This window comes from Anneissia japonica, unplaced genomic scaffold, assembly GCF_011630105.1.
Source record: "Anneissia japonica isolate Jap-2015-1 unplaced genomic scaffold, ASM1163010v1 scaffold287980_len571666_cov165, whole genome shotgun sequence".
Lineage (NCBI taxonomy): Eukaryota > Metazoa > Echinodermata > Crinoidea > Comatulida > Comatulidae > Anneissia > Anneissia japonica.
Genome location: NW_022720008.1, coordinates 257,301 through 269,250, shown reverse-complemented (window position 1 = coordinate 269,250; position 11,950 = coordinate 257,301). Strand labels below are relative to the sequence as shown.

Here is an 11,950-nt window from a genome sequence, read left to right as displayed (position 1 = left end):
AATATGTATATTCGTCCCATTTTAGAATATGCCAGTTCTCTTTGGCATTCTTCAATTACAAAAAAACAGAGTGATGAGCTCGAATTTGTTCAAAAACGAGCAGTTAAAATTATAATTGGATATCAGAATTATGATAGTTATGCGAATTCTCTTGATGTGCTGAATTTAAGTACGTTGCATCAGAGATGAATTATTAATCTCCTAAATTATGGAAAGAATCTCCTATCATCAGAACGCTTTAAGGAATGGATCCCAGTAAGAGAAGAACCAGTAAGATCACTTCGAAAGGTTAATCGGTATTTTGTACCCTGCTGTCGAACAAAAAGATTTGCCAAGTCAACTATTCCAAGTGTTATTGGACTGTTAAATAAAGATTAATTTGGATAATTGGCAATGTACTTCCTGAATTGAACTGGTTTTATTTTGTTTATTGATTTTTTAATGTGTAATGTAATTGTTTGAATAGGGCTATGACTGTTAACCGTGTTCAATGAAATTTGTATATATTAATAACTTAAAAATTCTAATTAATTGATTTAATTAATCAATTTATGCTGATTGATATTTTAATATTAATTGTAAATAATAAATAATTAAATTTTTTTTTGTAATTTGAAATTTTTCTCAAATATTTATTGCTGGTTTTATATTTCTGTATTTTTCTTCATTGATTTTATGTAAGCTCTTCATTCCAATCTTGAATTGTATTTTGAGTCTTTTTATACCTGAATAAATAAATAAATAAATAAATACATATATATATTTATACATATATAATATTATATATAATTATACATATTTATTTACATTACACATGAAATCATATAGGCCTAACAAATATATATTTTACTATCCATTTATTTTTGTATTTTATAAACATGATCAGCAGCCAGCGCAGACGATTCAAAGTTACAGGTTTCATGAAGTAGGTGACGTGAAAACACGTGAAATGGTGAACTGCGCTCCAGCGCACGTGTTTGTACCTAGAAACAGCTAGTCATCTATTTTAGCATCCACCTACTTCTGTCTTGGCAGTAAAATATTGAAAATGGAAATAAAACAAACAAGAAATCACAAACCTTGTGTCAGCTTCGCCTTAAGAGTACAATGGGAATCAATTTGTGGAAACGTTTATTCCACAATTCTAGTTATACAACTAAAGAAATAGGCCTAGCAAGTTGAGTGATTTTCTCAGGCTTATGAATATAAAAGAAGCATGAAATGGCTTTTAAAACGTACAGCATGCAATTATAAATTTATTAATAATTTTATATGGAAAATATAAATATGAAAACACATATTTCCTTTATAATATTATTATAAATATGATCAGAACATATGGTAAATGGAAACGTAACAGATAAGAAAAAAAAACGTATGCGAAACTAATCTATTGACTATACTTATTCCTGATCGGGCGTTCTGATGCAGGTGCTAATGGTTAGCTGCCGATCCGGATACTAGGGCTCTCGTGAGAACCAAGCTCTAGTAAATTTAAATATCAGAAGAGAATATCAGAATTGACCAATAAAGGAATAGAAGAAATAGGAGGAGCATAGGCAAGTCTTTTTTTTTCTTTTCTGTTGTTGTAGAACAGAAGGCTGGCACAGACGTATGCTGATGTGTTGTTTAACTGAGAAACCACGGTAAGTGCAATATATCAAAACATTTTAATCTCTGTATTTATTTTTAATTATTAAAATTTGAAAATCTTAAATTTTGCCCATAAATAATATTGACTTTAATTAATATCGTATAGCTTTTTTTAAAATTTTCATTGTGAATTACATATTTTTTTATTTGAATATTACTTACCTTACGTACGACATATTGTAAATTGAATCTCCAAAATATACCGAAATATATATCTTAAATAATTTGTTTTTGCACTAGATATTACAGAAAGAACACAACAAGGAAGAGGAAAGAATGTCATGAAGAGAAAAGCATAAGTGTATCAACCAAATATCAGACATCAATAATCATCAGGGGCAGACACCCTGGGGGTCTTGGGGGGGGGGCAGGGCATTAACATATAATTCCCTTTGCTCAATCCAATGTTCTTTATTCTTATCTGTGCTGCTAAGTCTGCATCTCATGTTTTTTGCTTATACAGTGCTCCAGGAGGAACAGCACGCCTTACAAAACATACATTTCAAAGAAAAACAGAAACTAAGTGTAATAACAAACAGCTGTACTCTGAGAAAAGAAACATTTTAGGGAGACTATTTATCCACTTTCTCTACCTTGTCCTTTATATATTTGCAGTGACGTAACGCTGGGGCCAGGGGCCCTGTGACTTTCTAAGACTGGAGCCTTTTTTCGGACCTGGTCGCCAATTCCATTGTGTTTTTTTAATTATGATTGTCATTGTATCATATAAATGATTTTAACAACGAAATAAATGATATATCAGTGGCGGAATCTACTAGCAATTTGAAATAGAGGGGCCCAGGGAGGTACTTTCACAGATAGAGGGTCTGTATCACCCATGATTATGGCACCTCTAGATGGCTGGAAATGGCACTCGAAGACTTAAAATTTGAATATAATTTTCTTTTTGCCTCTACTTTTTAAAATTTTGACTAATTTAGACTTAATCCGTCACTGGCTATAATGTGATATATGTCCTACAGTCAATGTCAGACACTTTATGCTGTTGGGTCAGGGTGCTAGATTGAGGACCCCATGGTTAGGGCCCCTTTGGGGCCCCTAGGATTCTGGAGCCCTGCGGACCACCCCACGAGAGTGCATAGGTGTTATGCTACTGAATATTTGCACTTGAGTCTGCTTTAATTCTAGTTTTCATATATTCTTTGTGATATACTTTTTAACTTTGCAGTTGAGTCTGCATCAAGTTCTCATTTTATGTACACTACTGTATATTCTTTCTTTAATGACCTTCATATTCATGTGCTGTATTTTCCTTATCCAATCTTCTTGGCACTCTTAATAAAAATATAACAAAAATTTTAGTAAGAAAACAAATTTTAATAAGTGTCAGTTCTTTTAATTTATTTTGCAGTTTCCAACCTCAACTACAATGGAAAAGAAGAATTCTACCAATTACTGTGCACACACCACACTTTCAACTAGTTCTATCTAATGACAAGTGACTTTCCTGGAATGTAAATCAAATTAAAAATCTGACAAATCAGAAATACCACTCAAATTTGGGTAGCATATTCTATTAGAATGTTATATTCCCCTAAAGATCCCCCGAACCCTTGTGCGAAAATAGATTTTTTGGCTATTTCTGAGGGACGTATCTTTTTATTCTTTTAAGTAAAAGAAAGTTAAAATCAATCATGTAATGCATATGCCCATACTACTACATATATAAATGTTGGCAAGGTAGTTAGAGCAAAAATGAAGGTATGATGGGGTTCAGAACATGGTTGCAGAAACATTGACCCTAAAAATACCCTCATAAAAATCAATTCACACTGAAGGAGTACTTACAATGATGATATGTGTATCTGTACACTGGTATAAATTTCACAGTTAATATTATGTGTCAACAGGGTCATCCGGTTGGTCAAAGTAGGGGGTGTTTTTAGGGTCACTGGTTCTGCAACCATGTTCGGGACCCCATCATACCTTCATTATTGCTCTAATTACCTTGCATATTTTTATATATATAGTAATATGAGCATATTCATCATATGTTTAATTTTAACTTCCTTACTTAAAAGAATGATAAGATACGGCCCTACGAAAAATCTATGTTTGCCCAATGCTTTAGGGGATTTTTGGGGGCATCTAACATTCTAGAAGTAATAACATAAGCTACCAAAATTTGAATGGTATTTCTTGAAAAAGGGGACAAATATCAGACTATAAAGCAACATGGTAGCAATTCACAACTTTTTATCTTCGTTATTCCAGAAGATATAGCTTCGTAAAAACTGTCCAAGGTCAAATGAGCCATTACTGGAAGGAAAAAGGGGGCGTGGTACCTAACTTCAAAAGGTCATAACTTATTGCTGAAATTTTGGAATCTTTCTTTGGACATAGAAAGGTATTTTTAGAATTTTTTTAAAGGAAAATCCAAGGCGGGTCACAGGGGCATGGTGGTTGATTTGAGCTGAAATGACTCCATACAACAATTTTGAAAACATCAGATGACATGTGAGGATTGGTGCATATTCCATGGCCTACCCTGATTATTAATTTTATGGTTTGATTGTCACTCGAGAAAGGTCCATTACCTAAAATAATATACATAATTATAAATAGTTATACCGTATACTGTACTGTCTTACAGTAAAGTAGATCACTTAGAAGGATCAAAGTTAGGCCTAAAATAAAAAAATGTTATGTTGGCGTAACAGGCCCCCAAAAATAGGGTAGGTAGGTAGGGTTTTTTTTTCTTTTTCTTTTTTACTTCCACAATATTCAGCAAAGTCCCTGAAATCAATAAAATCAATTAAATAAGTCTTTACAGCCCATATTGTAATATTTTTTGCACTTGGACCACTTTTGAAACACTATGAGTGACGCCCGACCTAACAGCCACTTTGCTCACATAAACTTGTATCGTGAAATTTAAATAAAAATGTCTAGGGTCAGCCAAATTTTTTAGGGTCTGTCGGGTTACGCCAATATAATATTTTTTTTTGTTTTAGGACTTATCAAATACAAATAGGCATGTACCAAAACAATTCATTTGCACAATTTTTACTATGAAAATCCTTAAGTTGATTACCAGCCAATCTAGCAAATTAAAGGCTTGCACCACTCCACCCCCAGTCTCCATGATTGAAAATGTCTGAAGCAAAAATCATGCTTAAGTAGTAAAAAATAACCTCATCATCGTATTTTGCAATCTAACACCCCTCACTTAATTATTGACCCCTCACTTAACCATCGACCCCTCACTTAACCATCCAGCCCACACTCCACCTTTGCTCTCTACCACCAGCACTTCCATTTCAAGACTTTAATACGCCACTGTTCACACAAGCTGGTAATAGGTAGTTTTCGCTGCACGACGTTAACCTTAACTTTAAACAAACCCGTAACTAATGTATGCTGAGCACGTAAAATCCTGAAATTAACGTACTCCGCAAAACAAGATGAATAAATTATGACGTCATCCGTTAAGGTCGTGCGGCGAAAACTACCTACTGACTACCAGTGAAAGGCCATATGTAAACTAACAAAAAGTTAAACTCGTCTGCCACTATTTTTTTAAATATTCAAATTGAAGCTCATGCAATAGTTGCCAAAAAGATTAGTCATATTCTGACCCAATGCTAAGGCTTATACTGCCCTCATGGATTGTAGTAGAGTGATACCATTGGTTAGTGTTGACCACAACTGAAAAAGAACATAAAATTTCAGCAAATAATGTGCTAGAATGTGTTATTTAAACAATACACAAAATATTGAGTGCAAACGTACATGAACTTACAAATTCTACATAATCTGGTTAAAATTTATTTATCATACTGCACTACCTTCCACACTTTTGTTTTAATTAATTAATTGCTTTTAATTAATTAATTGCTTTTTTCTAATGTTTTACTCTTTACTGTATATTTTTATGTGTGGATAAAATGAATAAACTGAAACTGAAAAACTATAGGCCTACTGTAAATTATAATTGGTATTGTTTTTGTTTATGTATGACACACAGACAACAATATAATGTTCTTACTAATGTCTCCTTGGTTTAATGTGGCATTAATTGTCTGACAAATATGTTCACATTCTGGAGGTGGAGTAAGGGTCCAAGTCTTGCGCCCCAAAATCTGAGCCTGCCATGATGGCAAGTCAACAGTATCTATCTGGAGGGAAAATGAAAACCAACAAAAACATGAAGAAATTTAATACAGAATAAAGATGTTGACATGTTTATATAGGAACAATACAAAAATGACTACAATCAATTAACATAATCCACCAAGGATCTTATTCTGGGTCACCGACACAGATCTAGATGGCCCCTTAGTTTGGACCACTTGTTGAAAATGTTGATTGATTGATTGATTGAGCAAATTTCCGTAGTCACCACTGTGCCTAATTATAATACAGTAATAAATAAGTAAAAGAGAAAATTCATTTAAAAAAAAGAACATTTAAAAGAGTGTAACACTATTAACAGAGTGAATCAATAAAAAAACAAACAAAGGACTGATTTGTGTGCCAAAAATTCATATTACAATTTCTAAATTAAGTGATCATTTAAAAGTGTGGAACACTATAAGGAAGAGTGAATCAAGAAAAAAAAAATAACTGATTTGTGTGCCAATTTATATTGTCAGGGGCACTGTTGTTAAGCAACCTGGACTGAGCTGCTTACGTGTATTCCTGCACCGACCCCAGGACTGCCAGCAAATATCCAGGTGTTATATTGCCTTGACCTCTCCGGCAAAAAATATGGTTTGCTGGATAGTTGGTGTATGACACTGCTAATGTTTTCATCACAGTTGCTCCTGTGGATAGAGAAAATGAATATTCATATATTTAAATTGAATTTTTGAAATTTGGTCCTAAATTTTAAAATTGTATCTAATGCAATGTTACATATTACAATTTGTTTCACAGAATCAAAACAGGTAAAAAAAAACAACATTCAATTAAAACAATGAATAGCACATTTAAATGGATATAAAACTGATAAAACCTTTTTCGAAAGTGAGTGCCAATAAATATTAAAATAAACAAATGAAAAAACTGTGTAAACCAGACATTCTACCACCTAAATATCCACTGCCATATATTTAAAAGTATTTAGGGGTTGGGTGGATTTTGACTGTAGGGTTGGGAGGAATAGATTTTGGCTCTGGGGCTGGGGCAGTGGTAATGCCCCCATGCGTCCAACGCACGACTTGCTTGTTGGGTAAAAATTTAAAAAAGAATAATTTGCCTATCCAAATAATGTTATTTTAACTGCCAATCCCTAATATAGTAATACTGTGGTCTAAAAAGAAAGCACATTTTGGATCATTCTAAGCCATAATAACTCTCCCTCAACCCTACATACTCCAAGGGATTTTTTATTCCGGGCCGTTGATCGATCGGCTTAGTCAACCCCTAGGCTCGGACCTCTCTGTCGGACATTTCAGGCCTCAATTGTTATCAAATTTCTGGCACCACCACTGATTGGGGGAGGGGTAGATTTTGTGGGGTGGGGCGTGCATTTTGACTCACCATCCGATGTACCAGTTTGGTGACCCCGGCTCCACATTTTCCATTTCGGTTGTGATACTTTCAAATGCATGCTTCAATGAGACAAAATCGGTACGATATCCAAAGAAGGCACAATCACCCTGAATATTGTCTACGTCAGCTGTAGCTAAATAGAGCTCTTTCAAATAACTAAAAGTAAGGTTTTTGGATGCCGTCCAATTCTCTGTACCCTTGGCGATAACGGCTGGTTGGCTGGTGTAGGCGTGTTTTAGCTCAAACTCTTCTTTTGTTATAAAATCATATCGAGGGACGGTAGTCAAGTCTTTACACATAGAACAGTCTGCAATAGGCCTACTTAGTTCCTCTGGCAAAGCATGCATATAAATTAAACATGGATCATCGTACACGGAAGTTACTAGAAATTGCACAGCGACAGCTAAACAACTGATCAATGTTAATGTCACTCCGAAAAAAATGGTAAGCGTCCTATTTCTCTCTGTTTTTGCGCTTAGTTCTGAAAATACTTGGCTAAATGTCTCATCAATTTCTTCTGGATTTGCGCTATCTTTGATAGCTTGCTCACGTAAGGATTTCAGTTCTCTTTGAAGTTTTAAAAAGGCATGTGTTTCCATGTCTATCTTCTTCGGTCACTTTCTATTTACTGTATTTGTTTTGATTTTAACCCGCCACCATGCCCGCCACTTACTTCCTGGTTTTATAGAGGGCGGTATGTAAGCACTGATTTGCCGCCCTCTGTCTGAGACAAAGTTTTGGCCGTCCGCAACCATGTTGGATTGTGTGTATTTTGAGCGCTATTTAATCTATCAAAATCAACATTATTGTTGGAAAAGTGGTATTATTTCAAAAGAGAATTTAAGTAAGGTAAATAGTAATCATTACATTATATTCTCTGGGATGAAAAAATCCTTTTAATAAGCTTTAAATGTAGGTGTACCTGTATATATGGGTGCAGGTCAACTCGGCCACAGTCAACTCGGCCACAAATCAACTCGGCCACAAAAAGTTTGGCTACAGTCAACTCGGCCACAAATCAACTCGGCCACAAGTTATTTAATGTAAATCTAAGTTTTTGCATCCTTTTTCTTCAATATATGATTGAAATAAAGTACACAGTATGTTTTAGTAAAACAGGACCATCACACTACCAAAAGAGATTTGAATGCTATTGCCTATGAATTAAAAAGAGTTATTTATTAATGTGTTCGTCTTCTGTTTACTCACAACATTCTACCGGTACTTCAATAATATTAAACAACAATAACGACAATAAATTAGTAATATTTACATTAATAATACTAATTAGTCATTATGACGATAATAAAGGTGATAATAACAACAACAACATTAATACAGTAATAATATTTATTTTAACAAATAGTAATAATACTAGTATGGTAATAATAACGATATTTAAATATCAATTTTAATAACTAATTAGTGATACAGTAATAACGATATTGAAGGTGATAATAGCAATAATACTACAATAATAAATTAAAGATAATGTTTATTTTTATAATAGTAATACTAATTAGTAATAATTAAATGATACTTATTATAATACTAGGCCTACTTAGTAATAATAGGGTAATAATATCGATAATAAAGGTGACAACAACAACAACAATAATATTAATAATAATAATACCGTATGAGAAAAATACTAATAAAATGCCAATAACAACAACTTTTTAAATTACTATTATTAAAATTATAATACTAACACTAATAATAAGAATAATATGAATAATAATAATAATAAAAAATATATTGTAATAATAATAATAATATCAGCAAAAATTTGAACAATATATAATGTTAATGCTAAGACTAATAATTAATATTAAAACTAACGGTAATAAAAACAACAATAATAATAACAACAATGACAACAACAATGTCAGCAATAATAATAACAATTAGTACAATGTAGTACCAGTATAAATGACTTGTGGCCGAGTTGACTTGTGTCCGAGTTGATTTGTGGCCGAGATGACTTGTGGCCGAGTTGACTTGTGGCCGAGTTGACTGTAGCCAAACTTTTTTGGCCGAGTTGACTTGTGGCCGAGTTGGATCGAATTCATATATATAGGCCTAGGCTAGGCCTATGTATGAATGAATTCGATCCAACTCGGCCACAAGTCAACTCGGCCACAAAAAGTTCGGCTACAGTCAACTCGGCTATAAGTCAACTCGGCCACAAGTCAACTCGGCTACAAATCAACTCGGCCACAAGTCAACTCGGCCACAAGTCAACTGCAGCCTATTTACTGGTACTACACTTTGAAGGAGTAATTCATGAAGTACCGTATAAAATACTAATTCTTTAAGTATTGTTATTGTTGTCATTGTTGTTATTATTATTGTTTTTATTACCGTTAGTTTTAGTTATTAGTCTTAGCATTAACATTATTTAGGCTATTGTTTAAATTTTTGCTGATATTATTATTGTTACCATATAAATAAATAATTATCGATTTTTTTATTCATATTATTCATATTCATATTATTATTATCATTATTATATATTAGTCTTAGTATTATTATTTCAATAATAGTAATTTTAAAAAAAATTGTTATTGATGTTTTATTGGTATTTTTCTCATATTATTATCGTTGTTGTCACCTTTATTATTGATATTATTACCCTATTATTACTAAGTAGGCCTAGTATTATAAGTATCATCATTATTATTACTAATTAGTATTATTATTATTATTATTATAAAAAAAACATTATCTTTAATTTATTATTGTTGTTATTATTGCTATTATCACTTTCAATATCGTTATTATCACTAATAAGTATTATTAAAATAGATATTTAATTATCGTTATTATTATCAATTAGTATTATTCAATCATTCATTGATTTATTCAAAATAACTTCCAAGGAGAAGCAAAGAAAAATACTATTAATATTGTTAAAATAAATATTACTATTAATATTGTTGTTATCACCTTTATTATAGTTATTATGACTAATAATTATTAAAGTAAATATTATTAATTTATGTGGTTATTGTTGTTTAACATTATTGATGAAGTAGAATGTTGTGAGTAAACAGAAGACGAACACATGACGTCAGTAAGATTTTCTTGTTGCTGCGAAGCAGCCAATTCATATTCTTGACAGCAATTTGACCTCTGAAAGGTCATTGTTTGTCAAAAAACGAGGGCCTAAGACAACTGAAAAGCTGAGTTTCCTTCTTTCGTTCTGCCGGGTAAAATCAATTACTTTAGGCGACGTTTGTAGACTAACCTACTCTTACCAACGTCCGCATGTCGCGACGCTGGAGTATTACTATTCAGCGTTTTTACTATATTTCTAGGTTTCCTATTTCTACGTTTAATCGGCCCATGTCTCAGCCACAATATTTTGAGGCCAATATTATTTACGAACCCAGTTAACTTATCTACTAGCCTATTTCAACGTGCTAATTATTACATTTAGGCGACGCTTGTTGTAGACTGGCATACACAGTGTTTTCGGAAAAAAATACCATTTTATACACATGCGCAGATCAATTCGCCAGCAGCGAGTCATCGCCTGCAGCAGCGAGTCGCCAGCAGCGAGATGTCACTGCAGAAAAACACTATTATACACGGTACCAACGCTGTTCTAATATAGACAATGGGTCGTGTCTCATAGTATTTGTTATATTTATATTATTCGTTATTTTCACTTGACTCGATCGCATAAATAATTTTGTTCGAAGAACATTTATATGCAGTTGTACTTCGCAGCACTTCACTTGCAATTGCAATTTCTAGTAATAATCATTATAATTAGGCATACATCCGTAAAGTTAATATAGGCCTATATTGCATGTTATTTATTATAAATAACTTGTGGCTGAGTTGACTTGTGGCTGAGTTGACTTGTGGCCAAGTTGACTTATGGCCGAGTTGACTTATGGCCGAGTTGACTGTATCCAAACTTTTTGTGGCCGAGTTGATTTGCGGCCGAGTTGACTTGTGGCCGAGTTGACTTGTGGCTGAGTTGACTGTGGCCAAGTTGACTTGTGGCCGAGTTGACCTGCTTCCGTATGTATGATGGACCATATATGGAGGCTATCTAGGCTATGTAGCCTAGCCTACGAGGACCTAGGCCTATAGGCCCTAGCCAGAGTAGGCCCTGGCCCAACCAGGAGGAGTAGGCCTAGACCTTGCTAGCTGGTCACATCTTGGTATCCCCCCTAGCTAGGGCCTAGCCTATTACTAGGCAGAATCATGCAATTTTAAAGTTAAATATTTCATTTCAGAAGTGATACCAATGGATTGTTTGTACATAAAAATAGGATTAAAATGAGGGGTCAACCATTTGGGATAAGCCATAAGTGGAGTTACAGATTTTTGAACATTATTCATTTCGACCAAAATGAGGACACTTTTCCAATCAATACAAAATCTGTGACCGTTGTGTGTAAATATAGGGTATAGGCATTAATGTATAGTAATTATTGTAGCTTATTGTATAGTGCAATATATCATAATATATTGAGGCTTGGACCCCAAAGAATGAAAAATCTATAAAACCATCACTTGATAACGGAACGAGGATAGTGTTAAGCGTGTTTATGCATCACCAAACTTTGCTAATTAGATATTCAAAATGGCTGCCAGTTTCATCTAATTTCACTTTAAACAGTTAAATGTTAAGAATTTTAAAAAAATAAGTAATAATATCATTTGTTGTAAATATTTTTGCATGTTTTCAGATCTCTAGGAATGATTCTATGCCAAATTCAGCTGCCTATTTCAAGAATACTTTCATTAAAATGGCTGTCAC

At 33.3% G+C, this 11,950-nt stretch overlaps 1 protein-coding gene and 1 long non-coding RNA gene across 2 annotated transcripts in view; one reads left to right on the top strand and one right to left on the bottom strand.

Moving 5' to 3' along the window:
• Window positions 1-3,460: 3,460 nt before the first annotated feature.
• Window positions 3,461-7,821, bottom strand: LOC117111167. Its single transcript, XM_033254042.1, has 4 exons — window positions 7,159-7,821; window positions 6,308-6,440; window positions 5,663-5,792; window positions 3,461-5,322 (listed from the first exon to the last, which is right to left on the bottom strand). Exons 1-4 carry the CDS (start codon window positions 7,767-7,769, stop codon window positions 5,237-5,239), a joined length of 960 nt encoding a protein of 319 aa, XP_033109933.1. The 5' UTR covers window positions 7,770-7,821; the 3' UTR covers window positions 3,461-5,236.
• A 93-nt stretch (window positions 7,822-7,914) lies between these two features.
• LOC117111169 overlaps window positions 7,915-11,950 on the top strand; it is a 20,276-nt gene continuing 16,240 nt past the window's right edge. The window contains exon 1 of the long non-coding RNA XR_004445831.1: window positions 7,915-8,019. This is a non-coding gene — a long non-coding RNA (uncharacterized LOC117111169). The remainder of the gene's footprint in view (window positions 8,020-11,950) is intronic.

Bases quoted from the DNA above. Each gene is read 5' to 3' on its own strand.
- LOC117111167 (XM_033254042.1), bottom strand. From the start codon at position 7,769: ATGGAAACACATGCCTTTTTAAAACTTCAAAGAGAACTGAAATCCTTA. The intron at 6,441-7,158 runs GTGAGTCAAAAT...CTCTATCCACAG, and splicing joins CCAAACTGGTACATCGGATG to GAGCAACTGTGATGAAAACA. The intron at 5,323-5,662 runs GTAAGAACATTA...GTTCTTTTTCAG, and splicing joins ATTAAACCAAGGAGACATTA to TTGTGGTCAACACTAACCAA.